This window comes from Oncorhynchus tshawytscha, linkage group LG14 (genome assembly GCF_018296145.1).
Source record: "Oncorhynchus tshawytscha isolate Ot180627B linkage group LG14, Otsh_v2.0, whole genome shotgun sequence".
Taxonomy (NCBI): domain Eukaryota; kingdom Metazoa; phylum Chordata; class Actinopteri; order Salmoniformes; family Salmonidae; genus Oncorhynchus; species Oncorhynchus tshawytscha.
Window position 1 is genome coordinate 22,285,232 of NC_056442.1, and position 21,446 is coordinate 22,306,677.

At 42.8% G+C, this 21,446-nt stretch overlaps 1 protein-coding gene across 1 annotated transcript; it reads left to right on the forward strand.

Moving 5' to 3' along the window:
• The first annotated feature begins 1,737 nt into the window (after nt 1-1,737).
• LOC112266762 (leucine-rich repeat and fibronectin type III domain-containing protein 1-like protein) lies at nt 1,738-20,821 on the forward strand. The gene is made up of 4 exons (XM_024444539.1): nt 1,738-3,115; nt 7,888-8,543; nt 19,399-19,452; nt 19,735-20,821. Exons 1-2 carry the CDS (start codon nt 1,752-1,754, stop codon nt 8,450-8,452), a joined length of 1,929 nt encoding a protein of 642 aa, XP_024300307.1. The 5' UTR covers nt 1,738-1,751; the 3' UTR covers nt 8,453-8,543; nt 19,399-19,452; nt 19,735-20,821.
• Nucleotides 20,822-21,446: the final 625 nt, after the last annotated feature.

The following is a 21,446-nucleotide window of genomic DNA, read 5'->3' on the forward strand; positions in this document are numbered from 1 at the left end:
ATCCAGGTGTGAATGAACCAAAGACAAAAGAAGCGGAAAAAGAAAAATGGATCCGTGATGGCTAGTCAGACGCTGACCGCCGAGCACCGCCCGAACAAGTTGAGGAACCACCTTCGATGGAAGTCGTGACAAAACTTGTCTAATAAAACCCCAAAATATACATGGTGAGCTAGCGTTGTGCCTGTTCCTGTCCAATTATATTTAACAGTAGTAGCAATAATTCATAAATAGCACCATGCAGGGTTCTATATGGAACCATTTTAGGTGAAGAAGAACCTCTAGGGTTCTGATCAAATAACTATAAAAGGGTTCTATATAGAACTTTCAGGGGTTCCATATATAAAGCAAGCAATAGAACCCTTTTTGGTTCTATAAGGAACCATTTTGTAGAAGAGTGTAAGCTATCACTGGAGTAGCCTATAGGCCTACTATTTCATTTTTTTTCACGGCATCTAAACTGATTGGATCCCCATCACCCATCATCTCCCATCATGTCGGAGAAATCAGACAATAAAATGGCATGCACTGCACGCTTCAGGAGGAGTTTCATGGCTGGGATGGAGTCAATGGAATGGTATCAACAACATGGAAACACGTGGTTTCCATGTTGTTGATACCACTCCATGAACTCCATTCCAGCCATTGTTAGGAGCCGTCCTCCCCTCAGCAGCCTCCACTGATAGGCCTATGGCTAATGTGCCTGCATGAAATAGTCCACCATTGGCATGCGTTGACATGGGTAGCTTTTCCTGTTGTGCTTTTCTTAGTTAGTTGAAGAGAGGTATTGGCTCTCTCTCCGGGGGTGCTGTGACTTCTCATCCTCCCTATAACAGAGAGCAGGGAGCTCAGCCCTGCCTGGGCGTGTCACTGAGACACCGCACTGTCTTTTTTTCTGCCTCTGATATATGGCTCAACTTAGCAGAGCAGAGAGCAGCTCTCCTCTCTCAGTCCCTACCGATAGCCCATGTGTGTGGCTCAGTATCTCCCCCACCTGGCAGAGAGCCATAACTGCACTTCCATGTTTTCTCCACCTTCTCCCTCCTCCTCTTCCCCACTTGACAGTCCCTCTCTTTCATGTCCCTGCAGTTAGCGCATTGATATTCAGAGTGGGTTCTCTGGAAGTGGGAAATAATTATGTTGATGCATTTCTATGTAAACGCTATGAGAATGGAAGGGTGTGCACAAACAATAAACAAAGGATCTGGAATCAGATATCCATTAGCTATTCTGGAGCAGTTCTGAACATATTCATAATGGATTCCCTTGTGAAATACTATTTTAGTGTGTGTTATAGACAGATGGGGTGTCAGATATCACTTCTTTGAGGTGGTGGGGTGCGGTGGAATGAAGTGCAGTGTCAAGGGAGCAGCACTCTCTCTGCAGCCTCCACAGATTTCCCTGTTATCTTGGGGCAACCTGCTCCAAATTCACATCATGACATTCTGACTAAACTGTAGTAAAGCGTGCATGTTTTGATATCCAAGCACACCTTTAGGGAACAGGTCGGGGAATGGAGTAGATATCTTTCCTTAAAAAAAAATCTGCCTTATGTAAATGTATTTTCTGTTTTTCTTTTCCCAATAAAGATGTAAGCATTTCATTTGACAAATATTTAACATTTGCAGCTCGAGGTTCTATCTATCCAACGCAATGATGACAGTGTTGTTGCTTTCCTTGTTGTCCTTGTTTTTCATTGTTGTTGTTGTACGCTAACAGCCTTTCCCCTCCCCTCGTCTTCCAGGAGCCTAGCCATGGAGAGCCTGCTCCTGTTCCTGGCCCTCCTCGCTACGCCCGTCGCCTCCATGCTGTGCCCCAAGCGCTGCACCTGCCAGAACCTCATGCCCTCCTACACTGTCCTCTGCACCAAGACAGGCCTGCTCTTCGTGCCGCCGAATATTGACCGGCAGACGGCCGAGCTGCGCCTCATGGACAACTTCATCACCACCCTTCGTCACCGTGACTTCGCCAACATGAGCAGCCTCATCCACCTGACGCTGTCGCGCAACACCATTAGCCAGATCAAGCCGTACGCCTTCGCCGACCTTCAGGACCTGCACGCCCTGCACCTGGACGCCAACCGACTCACCATACTGGACGACACCCACTTCCAGGGCCTGGTCAACCTCAGGCACATGATCCTTGCCAACAACCAGCTGCACAGCATCTCAGAGGGGTCCTTCCAGGACTTCCTGGAGACCCTGGAAGACCTGGACCTGTCCTACAACAACCTGGTGAACATCCCCTGGGAGACCATCGGCCTGCTGGCTAGTGTCAACACCCTCAGTCTGGACCACAACCTCATAGAGATGGTCCCCGAAGGCATCTTCTCCAACCTACACAAGCTGGCGCGTCTAGACATGACCTCCAACAAGCTGAAGAAGATCCCTCCAGATCCCCTGTTCCTGAGGATCCCAGTGTACGCTAAGCTGAAGGGTTCTCCACTCACGTCGCTGGTGCTGAGCTTTGGTGGGAACCCGCTGCACTGCAACTGTGAGCTAATGTGGCTGAGGCGGCTGACCAGGGAAGACGACCTGGAGACCTGCGCCTCTCCCCGAGAGCTCGCCGGCAAGTATTTCTGGACTATCCGCGAGGAGGAGTTTGTGTGCGAGCCGCCCATGATCACGCGGCACACCTCCAAGATGTTTGTGATGGAGGGTCAGGAGGTGAGCCTACGCTGTAAGTCAGTGGGTGACCCGGAACCTTCCACGCATTGGGTCAGCCCTGAGGGGAAGCTAATCGGGAACACGTCCCGCACCATCTGCTACGAGAACGGCTCTTTGGACATCCTCACCACCACTGTGAAGGACTCTGGGAAGTTCACCTGCATTGCCTCCAATGCCGCTGGCGAGGCCACAGCGCCCGTGGAGCTGGTGGTTAACCCCTCGCCACACTTCGACCCCAAGCTGGAGCCCGAGCCTGGCCCTTCGGACATCCCCACCTCCATTAAGTCCAATGCCAGCGGGGGCCACGCCCACACCGACCATCAGAGGGTCAGCGTGTCGGAGCTGAGCTCAACTTCGGCCACCATCCGATGGCCCTCCCAGGACCACATCCCGGGGGTCCGCATGTACCAGATCCAGTACAACAGCTCCTCCGACGACATCCTCATATACAGGTGAGATGGTCACCGCATGCTTTTGCATGAGATCAGATAAGATGACATGCATCTCTATGGGGGGTGGTTGATGTTACAATGGGGAGTGGTTGATGTGCAACTATCCCTATGAAGCTGACTGGTATTTCTGTGTGGAAGTTGATCTTCACGTTTGCCCTTGCATACTACGAGTCTCTTGTTGTTCTTCGACAGTTCATGAGCCTCCAAATTGATTGTCATTAACCTCTTGCTTACTTGAGACGCAGACGTCTCACCTAGAGCTCTAGAAATGCACACGAGCTATATGCTAATGGTATTAGTTAAAACGCAAACGTTCATTAAAATACACATGTTTGGTATTAAAATAAAGCTACAGTCATTGTGAATCTAGCCACCGTTTCAGATTTTTAAAATGCTTTTCGGCGAAAGCATGAGAAGCTATTATCTGATAGCATGCAACACCCCAAAAGACCCGTAGGGCATGTAAACAAAAGAATTAGCATAGTCGGCGCTACACAAACCGCACAATAAAATATAAAACATTAATTACCTTTGACCATCTTCTTTCTTTGCACACCTTGATGTCCCATAATCAATACTGGGTCGGATTAAATCGGTCCATATATAGCCTAGATATCGATCTATGAAGACTGTGTGGAAAACGGAAAAAAGAGCGTTTCATAACGTAACGTCATTTTTAAAAGTTAAAAATTGACGATAAACTTTTACAAAACACTTGAAATACCTTTCTAATGCAACTTTAGTATAACTACACGTTAATAAGCTATAAAAATCATCAGGAGGCGATGTAAATTCGATAGCCTGCCGTGTGGAAAAAATGTCCGGAGAAAAAGGCAGACAATGCCTCGGGTCGGTGGTCATCGGTTCCCTTTGGGCGGATCTACCAAGAATCAATTCAGATTCAAATGAGGAGACTCTATAGATCCTGTGGTATAGGTACTGCAAGCTTGGCCAAATATATTACGGTTCACCTTTAACAATTCATGGGAGTGGCGCATGGATACTTTTTCCATCAGTGATCAGATTTTCCTGCGCTTTTCGATGAAACAGACGTTCTGTTATAGTCACAGCCGTGATTTAAACAGTTTTGGAAACGTCTGAGTGTTTTCTATCCACACATACTAATCATATGCATATACTATATTCCTGGCCTGAGTAGCAGGACGCCAAAATGTTTGCGATTTTTAACAGAATTTCAGAAAAAGTAGGGGGAAGCTTAAGAAAAAAAAGCCTGGTTCAGAGAGGCACTCGATCACATTGATAATGAATTTAGTGGCCGACGACATCATCAGGGGACTGTAACTCATCGCTAAAAAAGTCACAGAGCGAACTACAGAAGCACAAGAGCATGATGCCCACAGGGAAAAACACATAAAAGTCCTGACATAATGGGTTGGAATGACTCAGTATGCATACATCTATTGGCACACCAACCTATATAGCCTTACTGTGCAGTAGCCATTAGCTGTAATGGGTTTTGCAGTGACATAGAGTGAGGAAGACAACTGTAGGAAGAGAACTTGTTCCCAACAATCATCTCCATAGGACTGAGAGGATGATCCCGTTACATATTGACCTTACTGATATCAGATTCAGATGTTATATTAGGTGGGTTGACTCCCAAGTATCAAAGGCCAAGCATTCGTTGATACGATGGACTGAATGTTGCAATGCCTCACTCGTACTAAGTGTCATGGAAGGGTTTTGAAAAGTGTTGAGTTTGGCATTTGGAATGTTGTATTGTTCCTATCAGAAATATTAATATACTGTGCAAGCTTTCAAGTGATTGTGATTATTTGTAAGCTGTGGACAATAGCGGTATTATCTTCAGTGAGAGAAAATATTACGTATTTTCAATAGCACCCAAAGGAATCCCAGTGCAGAGTTAAACTGATGTAAACACATTACACCAGTGAAGTGCAATCCGTTCCAGAAGGCAATGTTTGATAACTGATTTTAAATGAAGCAATGTTGAGTTGAAATCTTCACCCCGACTTTAGTGATTGAAAAGAACCTGTCCTTATGGGAACAGTGGTTTCTGAGCCTCCTCCATTTCAGAGATTTCAGAGAATGACTGTTGAAGAGCATAAAACACCTGAAACATTCCGATTCACACAGAGAAGAAAGCCGGGTCACTCCCGCAGTAACTACAGTCCTCTGTTTGTCTCTGCTAAGAATCAAGTGGAACATTAACAGAAAAAAATGGAATTCTCTCCTCAAAATGAAAACAACAGAAATCGCCGGCCATTAAATTCCCCCAGAGTCGCCTGCGAACCCCTTTCCTCTCCTAGGGCAATATGCTTTTCAAAGATTTCTTTAAACTCGCTATTCAGCGGCGTATTATTTTTTATAGGCAGTACAGAGGAAAACATCACCATGAATATTGGAGGCTTGACTGCACCTCCAGCCCATGTTATTACAGAGACATAGAAGTGAGAGCACTGTACTGATTTAGAAGTCTTTAAGGGGTGTTTCTTATTTTTCCTGCCCCACGGCAAAAATAGCCAGCGAGCTCAGTTCCATCCACCTCTCTTTTGAAGTTCTTACCGGCACTCACACAGTGGATTATTCCACAAGCCTAAAACAAACGGACGGAGAGTCGTTAAAAGACAGAAATGTAGCTATTGATTTGTTTTTTTTTAAATATTCCGCCACGGCCCTTTTCAACATTTCACTGTGGAAAGATTCTCTGTTAAAGGAGCCCCATTACTACTTAATTAACTTCCGGCCTTTCCCTGAGGATGTATTAAGAAAAAACAAGACACATAAGAGAAGTAATTTGCTGTTAATTATGCAAAAAGCACATGGATGCCTTTGGTTTATGGCACTGCAAAGTAATCGGAATGCGTTTTTTAATCAATTAGGCACACATGAGTCCTGCTCTGTGTGGACTGACAGTTGCATTGAATTTGGGAGGTGGCAATGGGAGGATGGAGGGATGGAGAGAGGGGGGAATGTAAGGATGAGGGGGCTGAGGACAGCTAATATACACTCAGACAAATGAACATTGTTTTGAAAACAGGAGAGGATTGGGACGGTATGAGATTTCCTTTCAGTCTCTCTTCATTCTTACATCAAGTCGACTGCCTTCTCTATTTTCCCTCTCTCTGTCCAATTTTTTTTCTCCAGATATCACTACCTAATTGCCTTTATGTTTGTCTGGCCTCTTCGGAGACGTATATGAGAAGAGGACCATCCTATATAAAAGCCATTATAGACAGCATGTGGTAGGGAGGTTTCAGCACACACTGATATCCATGATCACACACAACACGCGCGCGCATTAGAGTACACACATGCACACGCACCCACACAGTTCTCCATGTCCCCATAACCCTTCCCGGCCCCCGTGCCTGTAACATCCATATTCCCATCTCTAATGTGACAAACTGGTGACAGGAGATGTGGCAAGGTCAGGTCTGACCGTGTCAGGGAGGGCTCCTGCTACTCATTCACCATCCCCACCACCTCCTCCCCCATGGCATACAGAGGACCCAGCCTTCCCCTGCATGTCCATCAAAGCCACACCAGACGAGGTGGATAAGGACACATCTGAAGATACAGTATATTGGGGCCTATTATTTTTTGACCCGGGCGACCTCCCTTTTTATACCTAGACTGTATGCTAGGCTCAGAGCTAATGAAATGGCTAGACCCATCTGTGGGCGTCTAGTGACCTCCACTCATCCAGAGCATCCACTAATGATGAGTGTATATGCACTGGGGCGAACAGAACAGATTCGACATCAAAACTATTCCCCCTAATTAGTGAGATTTCACCTTTCTTAGTATTCTGATCGTCTGTCTTCTCTTTTCTTTTTTTCTTTCAAGGAAATGTTTCACAGAATTGAAATTCACACCAAATCTAATTGTATTCCTCACATGCTTCGTAAACAACAGGTGGAGACTAACAGTGAAATGCTTACTCACGGGCCCTTGCCAACAGTGTAGCGAGAGATGAAATAGAGAAAGAGTAGAAAAATAATAACACGTAATCATAAAAGCAATATCTCACCATGAAACGTTTACTTCATAGTAAAGCACCAGACCATAATGTGACCCTGAATTTATGGGTGGAAGATATTCTGCATGCTCCATAAATGTATTATGATGTGTATAGGAGAATACAGTGGATGAACAGCATGCCAAGAGAAGAGTAATGGTAGTAAGACAGTTTAATAGAAACAGCAGGTTTAACCTGTGGATAAGGCAGGGTAGAGGAGGGTATGCTAAGACAGTATGAATCCCGTGCAAGGGTAGAGGTTGACCCCACTGGCGCCTGCGTTTAGAGGGAGAAATGTTTAATGCACACACTGTCACCCACGCTGTCACCCCTTGGGCACACCGCACTTTCAAATTCCGCTCTGTGTCTCCTCACCTCGGAGCCCCCGGGTCCCTATGTCCCTGTTGATAAATGGAGCACTTTGGCACACCGGGGTAACAGCAAACACACACATACACAAATAAACACACACACTCACCTTAGCCCCTGTGTGGTCTAGCGTTTGTGAGACAGAAAGTAAACCTGTCAATGGAGAGAGGAAAATGAGAGGAGAGGAGGAGTGAAGGTGTGTCTGTGTGTGGTTGGGGTAGTCAAGGTTAAATGTAATCTCCAGGTACTGAAAGTATAGGTTGTTGAGTTCAGTACCTTTGTGGGAGCTCTCAGTTTTCAACAGTTTTCAGATTACTGCCAGAATGTTCACTCTATCAATAACCTTGTTTTCTCTCAAATGTTCTCTCTCTCTTCTATCTCTGTCTCTCTCTCTCTCTAGGATGATCCCTGCGTCTCATAAGTTCTTCCTACTCAGTGACCTGGCCTCTCAGCGGGACTATGACCTGTGCGTGCTGGCGGTGTACGACGACGGCGTCACGGCCCTAACCGGCACCCGCCTGGTGGGCTGCGTGGCTTTCACCACAGAGCGAGAGTACCGCCAGTGCCGCTCCCTCCACGACCAGTTCCTGGGCGGCACCATGATCATCGTGATCGGCGGTATCATCGTGGCCTCCGTGCTTGTCTTCATCTTCATCCTCCTCATGAAGTACAAGCTGCACAGCAACCACTATAAGCAGAAAGCGGCACATGTCAGCAACGTGTGCTCTCAGACCAACGGGGGCCAGGCTGCGGGCGGGGGAGGCGCTCCCATCCCACCCTCCTCCTCTTCCTCAGGCTCGACCAACAGGCCCATGCCTTCTGGCCCAGTGGACAGGGTAGGGCACGACGGACCCCATCAGGCCTCGGAAGGGGGCTTCGGAGGGCCCTTGAAAGGGACCACGGTAGTGGACTTGAACCCAGAGTACGGGAAGTCAGTGAAGGACGAGGATGCTATATCACAATAACACAGGATCTGGGACTGCCCCAACGCCACCCACTTTTTATTTCCTGGTGCTGGGGTCCCTCTGCCTTAACAAGGATTATCTCGTGTCCAAGGTGGGTGATTCCTGTCAGACAAGGCTGGGGTTAGAGCTGACGTGTATTCATTAACAATTCTGCAGACAGCTTCTGTAAGAGCTTACAGATGTGTGCGTGTGTCTGTGTGTGCTTGTGTGCGTGTACATGCTGTGTTTATTCCTGTAAGTATAGGTGCATCTGCATGCAGTGTCTATTTCAAGGGGCAGTACTTATGCTGCATAATCCTTGCCTCTTTAAATGAAGCGCAGTAAACAGTGCAGTGAGCCGGTCCTATTGAGCTGCAGCTGTGGTTGCAGACAGACAGGTAGGCTTTGCTGGTGCCCCACGCCAGGCCCCCAATGCTGATGGGAATAGGCAATCATCATAAAATCACACAGCACATAAACACTAAAGGAGGGCACGCCGTGCTCACTCGCTCCATGCCTCCTTCCTTCTCTCGCTGCCCGATGGGACTTCCACCACTCTCTGTTTCCATGAAACTAATCATAGCTGCCTCCGCTGGCCCTGAGGTATTTGCTGTAAGTTTAATATCCGCAGTATAGCACAATCTTCTCTACATCTGCGCTCTCCAAATACAAATGAACTGAGCGGGGCCCGGGGCTGCTCTGTGGTGTTTTGAACACCATCATCGGTGTCTCTGCCGCCCACCAACAACATCACGTCGTCCCGCGCATTAGCACACTTAATTGTCTAGTGAGGGTGTAATCTTTGGGGTTTCCTAAGGCATTTGTGTTATTCTGAATACTTTTTGGAGGGCAAACTACAGACTGTGTCAGTATCAACTGGAATCAGAATCTGGTTGGATTAGAAAAGGCAAATGGCAGCTACATGCATAATAGCGACCCCTATGGGTATGATCAATTAGGTCATTGGTATTGTTAGCCTAAGGCAGCAGTTCCCAAACTAGGGGCCGCGACCCCATGTGGGGTCACGCATGATGTGAAAATGTTGTTGCAGGAGAATTTCTAAAATGCTGAAGAAAAAAACATATATACACTACTGTTCATGAGTTTGGGGTCACTTAGACATTTCCTTGTTTTTGAAAGAAAAACACATTTTTTTCTCCATTAAAATCATATAAAATAGATAAAAAATACAGTGTAGACATTGTTAATGTTGTAAATGACTATTGTGGCTGGAAACGGCAGATTTTCTAATGAAATATCTACATTGGCATACAGAGGCCCACTATCATAAACCATCACTCCTGCATTCCAGTGGCACATTGTGTTAGCTAATCCAAGTCTATCATTTTAAAAGGCTAATTGATCATTAGAAAACCCTTTTTTAATTATGTTAGCACAGCTGAAAACTGTTTTGCTGATTGAAGAAGCAATAAAACTGGCCTTCTTTAGACTAGTTGAGAATCTGGAGCTCAGCATTTTTGGGTTCGATTACAGGCTCAAAATGGCCAGAAACAAATAACTTTCTTCTGAAATTCATCAGTCTATTCTTGTTCTTGTTCTTGACTCCAGTGGCCTCCATCATTCTTAGATGGAAGAATTTTGGAACCACAAGGACTCTTCCTAGAGCTGGCCGCCTGGACAAACTGAGCAATCAGGGGAGTATGGCCTTGGTCAGGGAGGTGACCAAGAATCCAATGGTCACTTTGACAGAGCTCCAGAGTTCCTCTATGGAGATGGGAGAACCTTACAGAAGGACAACCATTTCTGCAGCACTCCACCAATCAGGCCTTTGTGGTAGAATGTCCAGATGGAAGACAGTACTCAGTAAAAGGCACATGACAGGCCACTTTGAGTTTGCCATAAGTCACCTAAAGGACTCTCAGACCATGAGAAACAAGATTCTCTGGTCTGATAAAACCTGAATGCCAAGTGTCAAGTCTGGAGGAAACCTGATACCATCCCTACGGTGAAACATGGTGGTGGCAGCATTATGCTGTGGGGATGTTTTTCAGTGGGGACTGGGAGACTAGTCAGGATCGAGGGAAAGATGAACGGAGCAAAGTCCAGAGAGATCCTTGATGAAAACCTGCTTCAAAGCACTCAGGACCTTAGACTGAGGCAAAGCTTCACCTTCTAACAGTTCAATGACCATAAGCACACAGCCATGACAATGCAGGAGTGGCATTGGGACAAGTCTCTGAATGTTCTTGAGTGGCCCAGCCAGAGCCTGGACTTGAACCCGATCTAACATCTCTGGAGAGACCTGAAAATGGCCGTGCAGCGAGCATGAATCCAGAGCATGAATCAGCATAGGGGATGTTCAGTGTGCTGTGTAGCTATATTGACAAAAAAACAGATTCCATATGGGATCAAATGGTGGTCTTTTGCACAGATAGGGCTCCATCTATCCAGGGACGGCAGGCAGGCCTCTGCACGCTAGTTATGTATGTGTCTCCGTCTGCCATATGGACGCATTGTATGATACACCGAGAGCAACCGAGCACCGAGCTGAGCACCGAGCTTTGAGATATAATGCGACAGGTAACTTCGATTGTAAAGAACATCAAACCACATCCACTCTGCGCACACCTGTTCGCAAAACTATGTGGAGATATGGGATCAGAGCAGGACAATGTTCTGTTTCACACCGAGGCTTGGTGGTTATCAAGAGGGAGTGTTGGAGAAAACAAATTGCGTTGAGAGAGGAACTGGTTAACTTTCGGTGTCATGAAGAAAAAAAAACAGAAAACAGCATCAGTAACTGTCCCACACCAGTGATGAATGCTCACCTCCAATGCTTGGAAGAGCACTTTGGGATGGACCTACTTCCCAATCCATTTGACTGTGATCCTGGCTCAGTTGACAGTCGCACAGCTGATCGAGCTGTCATGTGACCGAATGCTGCAGGCAATGCATTCACAGGTAACTACAGAAGAGTTTTGGTTCCTGACTCAAAGGGAATACCCTGCCGTCTCCCTCTGAGCATTAATGCCACGTTCAAAACAACTGCGTGCTCGGAAATCTCCGACTTCTGACTTCAGTGCGTTCAAGACAACTGGGAACTCGGAAAGAAACGAGCTCTGACTGGGAAAAATAATTTTGAACAGTTATCCGACTCGGAATTCTAACTTGGGATCTCTGGCTTCTTTCTAGAGCTCTGACTTTCTGACCTAAAGATCACTGACGTCATGATTTGACCTCGTATTTTCCTGAGTTCCCTGTTGTCTTGAAAGCACCATAAAACTCATGGTAGGCTACTCTTCGCCAGCTCATATCTGCGTGAAGCTGGTTTCAGTGCTCTCGTCTGCGTTAAAACCAAATATCGATCCAGGTTGGATGTGACAGCAGAGATGAGATGAGCACTGTCGACCACGCCCCCTGACTTTAAAAAGCTCTGACACGACATGCATCAAGCACTCTAATTAGTGGTGGTGAGATAAGGGACATTATGTCAGACTAATTTGCAATTGACTGCCCCACATTAATAGTATGTGATGGTATATCAATTACAAAGTTATTTTAAAATACAAAGTTCTCATAGATGAGGAAAATTAATGAAACACAGTTCTAGCCCGGTTATGGATTGTAACAATACAATTTTAAAAAATAGATTTTGTATATATCTTCACATATAACTAATTGGAACACACAAGCACTAATTCAACATGGTGAAGATAAAAACTATGTAAACAGAAGGCACAATATGTGTGGATGGTGTGGTGTGTGTTTATGTTTAATTTGATTTGTTATGTTTGGGAAAGTTGAGTGAGTGAGTCATGAAATAGTTGCATATCCCAGAACCAATGTATTGCTGTGGGCCGAGACCAAGGTCAGAGACCAAGAGCAGCACTGCCCCCTCAAGATTCTGAGCCTGCTTGGCAGGATTGGTCCTGCAAAGCCAAAGCCCCCTAAAGGGAGAGCATACTATACAAGGAGATTCTCAAAGCTGCTAATGAGAATCTTAACAACCTTGTACCTAGCCGGTGGGGATTCCGGTGGGGTGCCCCCACCCAGGCAGTGGCAGTGCTGGCAACACTAGCTGCAGTAACCCATGGGGAGGGGGGTCACACTTGGACATTCAGAGAGGGGGTATATTATTGTGACCCTGGTGGCACAAAATCAAAAGTCTGACTGCATGGAGATGCTTGGGAATATGGTCAATATGGGTGACCGTATTGTAGGTGTTTCAGGGAAAAGGTGTACATTTGACCTCCATCATCTAGGATGTGACAATGGTTCATAAAATCTCTCAATTTCTGCCCATTTTTTTTTTGCGCGGTCTTGCAGGCCTTCTCATGCAGCTGCAAAAGTAAGTGCATTTGTAAATCAGGACCTTTCTTGAGTTGGGCTCTGGGATGGTGCAACTGTTGAGAATGTGAGTTTATGGTTGTGTGGGGGGAAAGGGTTGAGTGTGTGTGGGTGTATGTGTGTATCCCACAACTGTTGCGAAGGAGTAAAATATGTTAGGGACAATAGAGGATGATCCACAGCTATATATAATACAAATCGGGGTGAGGGCGATGGAAATGCATTTGGCAGTTGATAAAGTTCAATTCGGTAAATGGCACTGTGTGCTCTTTTCGAAGGATGGATCCCAGTATGTTCAGGGCTATGGGATGCGAGGGGTCGGAGGTGGTCTGTCGGGCATTGGGATGACGGCCCAGCTCGGGATGAGGAGGGCTTTTAGCGGGTGGAATGGTGGGGACCAATTGGAGGTTTACTTAGTAGCAATGCAAATATCATGGTACAGCTATATAGACACTCAATCATCATGTTACTTTTTAATGGTACGTTTACAAACATATATTTTGATAAATAGAATTGAAAGTTGTGTCTCATTATGGTAAGTGGTGAAATAAGTATAGCCAGTTACAATTGCAATGGCCTAGCAGATAATAAGAAAAGACGATCAGTATTTACCTGGCTAAAAGAGAAGGAATATAACATATATTGTTTACAGGAAACCGATTCAACAATCGTTGAAAGTTTTGTGGAAAAAGAACTGGGGGGACGAAATATATTTCTCCCATGGGCAAAGAAATTCAAAAGGGGTGATGGTTTTAATTAACAGTCATTTTGATCTGAATGTGCAAATTATCCAAACAGATTATCAAGGTAGATGGATTATTTGAAATATGTTATTGGACAATAAACAGATATGGCTTATTAGCCTATACGGTCCGAATAATGATGATCCAACCTTCTTTGAAAATATATATAAGAATGTATCAACTCTACAAGGACCACTAAACTCTATTATTATGGTGGGAGATTTTAATACGGTCTTAAATACCTCTATGGACCGGAAAGGAAATCACACTACAAACTATCACCCTCAGGCACTTAAGGAAATCATGAATGTCATGGATATATTGGAATTAGTGGATATATGGAGATTTAAATACCCTGACCTAGTGAGATATACATGGCGGAGGCTTAATCAAGCTAGTCGTCTTGAATTATTTTTTATGCCATTCTCTCTGGCACCAAAAGTTTAAAAAGTGTTGATAGAGGACAGAATGTGGTTGGATCATCACATAATTGGCATATATATTACTCTTACAGAATTTCCACGTGAGCGAGGATATTGGAAATTTAATCAAAGCCTACTAGATGGTAAATTGTTTAGATCCAGGACAGAAGAATTTATAACAGACTTTTTCAGACATAACATAGGTACAGCAAATCCCCTTATTGTATGGGACACTTTTAAGTGTGCCTTTAGAGGCCAAGCAATTCAGTACTCATCAATTAAACAAAAGCAATTTAGATCAAAAGAGTCCATATTAACAAAGGAAATTGAAGGACTAACAGTACAGTTAGATAGCAATAAAAATGGTAACATAGTGGCACAGAATAAGTTAGAGGAAAAACAAAAAGAAATGGAGGAACTTATTCAAGAAGAATCCAGTGTAATAGATTATAAAAAATAAAGCGAACTGGATGGAATATGGGGAAAAATGCACCAAATTCTTTTTCAATCTTCAATATAGAAATGCTACCCAAAAAATGTATTAAAACTTGTTACAAATGATGGAGTCACGCATGATTCACCAAATTATATTTTGAAAGAGGAAGTAAAGTACTTTAAGAATACGTTTTCATTTCAGGCTCCTCCATCTCCACTAACTGAAATTAATTGTATGTATTTTTTTCCTAATAATATTGTAAAATTTAACATCTGTACAGAAAGACTCATGTGAAGGCCAAATTACAGAGGAGGAACTGCTTGATGCAATTGGGGTCTTTAAGAATGGGAAATCTCCAGGGCTGGATGGCATACCAGTGGAAGCATACAAAACATTTTTTGATATACTCAAAGGACCATTATTAGCATGTTTTAACCACTCCTATATAAATGGTAGATTATCAGACACACAACAAGAAGGTCTGATATCATTATTACTGAAACAGGACCCAAGTGGTATATATAAAGATCCAGTCCATTTAAAAAATTGGAGACCTCTTACACTTCAGTGTTGTGATGCAAAAGTCCTAGCAAAATGCTTGGCGCATAGAATTAAAAAAGTATTGTCAGATATTATTCATCCTAATCAGACAGGTTTTTTACATGGATGATACATTGGAGATAATATAAGGCAAGTACTGGAAACAATAGAATACTATGAAATATCGGGGACACCAGGCCTGGTTTTCATAGCAGATTTTGAAAAGGCTTTTGATAAAGTATGACTGGAGTTTATATATAAATGCCTAGAATATTTCAATTTTGGGGAATCTCTTATAAAATGGGTTAAAGTTATGTATAGTAAACCTAGGTGTAAAATAATAAATAATAGCTACATCTCAGAAAGTTTTAAACTCTCTAGAGGAGTAAAACAAGGTTGTCCACTATCGGCATATCTATTTATTATTGCCATCGAAATGTTAGCTGTTAAGATTAGATCAAACAATAATATTAAGTGATTAGAAATCTGTGGCTTAAAAACTAAGGTGTCATTGTACGCTGATGATTCATGTTTTCTTTTAAAACCACAATTAGTCTCTCCACGGCCTCATAGAGGATCTAGATACTTTTGCTATTCTCTCTGGATTAAAACCAAATTATGATAATATTACGCATTGGATCACAAAAAAAATGCTAATTTTACATTACCATGTAGTTTACATAAAATGGTCTGACGGAGATGCGGACATACTTGGGGAAAAAAAAAGCTCTGACGAAGGCCGTGTGGCCGATATGTACGCTTATTAAAGATCTGTAATACTATCAAGAGTAGTGTGCGGTTTCCTTTTTCCTTCAACATACTCGGTATACAAATGCCAAAAGAAAGAAATGATCTCACTCCAATAATTTTTTATAGAAAGTTAGCAAAAATATTGCTACCATGGAAAGGAAAATACCTGTCTATTTGTGGAAAAATCACCCTGATTAACTCTTTAGTCATATCACAGTTTACCTATTTGCTTATGGTTTTGCCATCACCTAGTGATCTGCTTTTTAAATTATATGAACATAAAATATTCCATTTTATTTGGAACGGCAAGCCAGATAAAATTTAAAGGGCCTATTTATATAACGAATATGAATTCGGAGGGCAGAAATGATTAAATATTAAAGCATTAGACCTCTCACTAAAGGCATCAGTCATACAAAAGTTATACTTAAATCCAAACTGTTTCTCTAGTAAATTGGTACGAATGTCTCGTCCTATGTTCAAGAAGGGCCTTTTTCCCTTTATTCAGATTACGCCGGCCCACTTTCGATTGTTTGAAATGGAAATAATCTCCAAAATAACTTTATTTTTTAAACAAGCCTTAGAAAGTTGGTTGCAATTTCAGTTTAATCCACCTGAAAAGACAGAACAAATAATACAACAAATATTGTGGTTAAATTCAAATATACTAATTGATTTTTAAAAAACTGTATTTTTAAAATAAATTATTTAAAAATGTATAATTTTTGTGAATGAAATCATAAATAGGACTGGTGGAGTTATGTCACACATGCAGCTAACACAGACATATGGAAATGTCTGCTCTACCCAAAATTACAACCAATAAATTGCAGCATTACCACAAAAATGGAAGAGGCAAGTAGAAGGGGAAAAAGTAAGGACCTTGTATGTCGGCCCTGTATTAAGGAACATAAATGGTTAAAGACAAGTGTGATAAATAAAAACATATACCAATTCCATTTAAGGACCAAAATACTGACAGCTGTGCCATATAAATTGCAAAATAGTTGGGAAGAGATTTTCGATGTACCCATTCCATGGCACATGGTTTATGAATTTATATGCAAAACAACGCCGGATGCAAAAATTCGAATTTTTCAAATTAAATTACTATACAAAATTCTTGCAACTAATATAATGTTATATACATGGGGGATACAATCTTCCCAGCTCTGCAGATTCTGCTGTGAGGAGGCAGAGTCATTAGATAATTTATTTTGGTATTGTCCATATGTAGCTCGTTTTTGGTCACAGGTCCAGGAATGGCTGAAGAATTGCAACATTTGCCTAGAACTAACACTGCAGATAGCAATACTGGGTGATTTGAAAAGCCATAGTCAAAAATGGCAAAAATGTTTATTTTGAATTTACAATCCATAGAAGCTATGAGAATAGAAAGGTTCAATTCGTTTGTGAAGCATCACAGCAGAGTTGAAACATATATGGCAAATAGAAATACAAAATGGATGATGTTGAGAGATGGATGGGAGGGGTTGAATGGAGCTGAAGGGTGGGACTAATAGCAAGATAAAACATCTAAAACCTGCGGGGTCTGTAAAATGTATATAGGTTCAGAACTTTTGTGAAATAGCACAGTTACAAATAGAAATCAAACTGGATGGACATCAGAAATAGAGGAAGGACTAAAAACAAACAAAAAATAACAATTGTAAAATAGACTGTGTCTGTAAAATTTGTATAAGATGTATAAATTGAAGGTAAAAGCCGAAGTGTTTATTAGTTTACTCCAATTGTGGTAGGGTTAGCGGGGAATACTAATAAAGGTATATTCTTTAAAAAAGTATGTATGTCTATATAGGTATGTGTATGTATATATGTGTACATGTATGCATGCGTGTATGGATATATATATTTACAATTACATTGATGGAACCAATATTCTTTCCGCAATATTAAGCTTATCCACCCCTTAAAATATATATATATTTTTTTTTATTAAAATTTTTAAAAATAGTATGTGATGGTGAGTTGAAAAGACAATCAGAAATAGTGTTAGAATGTTTTTCAATTGAATGCCATAGCCCCAAATAAAAAAGTAAACATTGACTGTTAATTACAATGTTTTTCACATGGGTGAGCATTTTCAGATGGGGTCGTGGGCCAAAAGGTTTGTGAACCCCTGACCTAAACTAAGAGATTATCAACATTACGATCACTGTCTTCATTTAGCACATGTAATAGCTTGCATAATGAGTCATCAACAGCTGTAGCAGTGAAACAATCCATGCAGCTCTCAATTGGGATCAATTGTTTTTGTTGTTGAGCAGTTTATGAGTCCTGGTTGCATTACATATCCATTCAGGAGAAAGATATATTTTTGTCTCAGACGGCCCGAGTGATTAGACCTTGGTTACATATGGTTTACAACCCTATCGATCATCGTCTTACTTCTTGAAGAAGACAGTTTAGTTGGCTCAATTAATGGCCATCTGTGCCGGTACCGTGTGTGTTTATAGCTGTGGGCAGCAGCAGGCAGTGTTCTCCTTCTCTGACAGGCCTGGATGAGGTAGATGAGGTTGCATCCTTCCTCAGCCTCAGTATTCAGCATTTAGCTGTGAAATACTCAGTGTTTGCATCCATAATTCATCTAGGAGCATCAGACAGCCAGCGAGGAGATGACAGATCACTCATTGTGTCGCTCTCACAGCGACGCAATGAGGCTGACAGAGTTACCGGCGACAGGAGGGAGGGAGAACGGTGGAAGGGAGAGAGAGAGAGAGAGACGGGGGAGAGAGATACAGATGAAGGGGAAAAAAGAAAGAAAGAAAGAGAGAGATCAACAGAGTCAAGGAGGACAAAGACGAAGATAGAGAGAACGATGGTGGTGTACAGAGGGAGAAAGGCAGGGAGGGCTTGAAAGAAAGAGAGTGAGAGAAAGAGGTAGGGATGGAGAAGAGAGTGAAAGGGGGTACCGAGACAGTGAGAGAGAAAATAAAGCAGCACAGGAGAGAAACAGGTAAGAAGGTGCAAATTTAGAGCTTGTTCTAATAAAGAAGTGTAGGAAGGGGGGGGGGTCTGAGAGGAGAGGGGATGAGGTGTCAGCGGGAGACGTGATCAGCAGATACTCACCATTGGTGGGGCACTGCTAAAAGTAGGGCGCAACCTCCCCCTTTCTACCTCCACCCCGTCTGTGCTACCAGGAGAGGAGCAGACCCTTTCCCCCTTAGACTGCGGCACAAGCAGCCATGCTATGCATGGAAGTATGTGTGCATTACATAATTGGGCCGTCTCCATACTGTAGCATATCAACCCTCTGAAAATAATTATCTTGGCAGATTTATTAGCATTAGCATTGCTTTGTATGGAAGAAAACGACTTTCCAAATCAGTCAGCGAACCAGGTTCTTAGTGAAGCTTTGTGGTGGTCTCTGGTGGTCTTTTATCATCTCATTTTGAACAAGACATATGTGTAAGACACTGTCAAATACTGGTAGTTGTGTGGCCTGGGGCGATCTAGCGGTTATTGCCATTGCCTTCTGATCTTACAGATATCCCAGTTCTGGAGTGGATTTGGATCTGGCCCATACTATTCTAGCACACCTTCTTACCCTCCTTACTTTCTTGTCTCTTCACTGTCTAAAAGGAACTGGTAGGTGCAGCCACCTAGCCAGATGTGATATTAATATCTACAGACTTGTGGGTACCACCCTGGGTCAGGTAAGACATATGGAAACTTTACAGGTATTCTTAGCTCAGGTGAGAGGTTCATGAGGTTGGTGCACTGATTCCTGTGTCCTGTCTCTTCCAGATTTGCACATCACCCATGCTCGTCCTCTGAGGTGGAGGGATGGAGAATGGAAAGGTGAGTTTGGGGACAGAGAGCTATACATTAGAATGCTATATTAAAGTTCTACATAGAGATGGGGAGGGTATGACGTTACACAAGTCTGCTTCAAAGGGCGAATGAGAAGGGAATAAGGGACAAGTAGACCACAAATAGTATATTTTCACTGAACTTTCCTGAAATGTCACGTTTTTACCAACATTCTGATGAATGTAATTGTCCTTCTATTGCATTAGAGGTTCTAGTAGACAGCAGGTTGTGTCACTACTTAATGATATTTACTCTAATTCTCTCCTCCAGGTGAAGTCCCCCTGGTTCAAGGAAGTTGGAAAAACACAAAATAATAAATATGAAGCCAAGAACAGCATTGGGAGCAGAGATGGGGTGGATGCCATGGAATCGCTGTGCTCTGTCACTTATGCAATTCTATCCGGAACTGGGATGTAATCCAGCCCTGTGGAGTGGAGGGAAATGTTTTCCAAAACCTGGGGCTTCTTTTAATGCGTGAGGAATGAATTGACCTTAACCCAGACGCCTAACATTCCTTTCGGGAATACTTTTTGGGATTCCCATTGAAATTGCCTACTACAGAGGAACACCCTTGGATGGTTTTGATGATGTATTGTGGGTTTCATAGTAAAGCTCCACTCTCCCTTAACGATCGGTCATTTGCCAAAGGAATACAATAAGAGGAAAAGGCAATACAGTGTTTTGTTCTCCTCCCCGAGGGCCTTGGAAGCGTTAGCACACAGCGATGTCGCGTCGATGCACCGATATCAAACGGTTGTTCTTTGATCTCTTAGGGCACTTTATAATCTTTATAATCCTATCTTGCTCTCTTTCTCTCGCTCTCTCTTTCTCTACCCCCCCCATCTCTCTCTCTCTCTCTGTCTATATGGACAATTGAATAGTATATTCATCAATTAAGAGATCAGATACATCCATTTTGGATGATGGTGAAAACAAATCATATTATTTGGCCATGGATATCCCAACTTGGAATAAAAACATGGGCTCTCAAGATGAGGTCAAAATAAGAACCTGGATCTGGTTTGGTTTGATTACATGAACTTACAGCACAAGTATTGCGTTTTGGTTTGATGGTGAAATGGTGAGTTAAGTTTCATTCTGACAAAAGAAACCGACCCTATTGTATAACACTTTCGATATGGAAAAGATGGACACATTGATCGAATACAATTTTTCCCTTACTGTTGACTGTGTATGTATTTGTATGTGAGATATACCTTCAATTTTCTCTGATTTGATACCCATATTTCCTTTGAATTATGAAACAACAATAAGAAAAAAATACGTGAGATGGAATTGTATGCTTTCATAGGTAAAATATGTGGATTTATAAAGAAATAAAATTATTTTTCTTGAAGCTGCGCAGCAACATTATTCACACAATTTCTGAAGCTAATCATATTCATAGATGAATAATTGCATTGTTAAGTGTCCAACTTATTTTACATGAAGAAAATACATTAGAAGCAGTGAATTCATCAGCTTTGTTGGTCAGTTTTTAACCAAACTGACCTCATGACAATGTAATGACAGTTACAGAAGTATGGTTTTGCCACTAAGGGTCGCCAGAGGCTTTTTTAGTGACGTTAACCAGTCCCCCTCAGCTCAGTTCAACTCAGACATAGATTAGTCTGGGAAAGACATATGAGAAGCAGGCGTCTCTATCTTGGTTGAGTTCATTGTTGCCTCTACAAGGGTATTTCTCAGCAGTTTAGGCAAGATATATACAGTAATACTACTTGAACCCTGTGCCATGAAGTTGTCCTTATTTACACTGTCCATGTTAATTAAATACATGCTGTAGTATGCTCCAAAATGCTCCTTTTGCCATAGCCTGACACAGTCTAAAACATGGGACGTGACATGTTAACAACAGAGTAAGTAACAGGGATATAGATGCTAGTGGTTATATCATAGCCAGACACCCCTCATCTCTGAGACCCTTGTACTTTCCACAGACTCTGTTGACGTGATTAACTGTA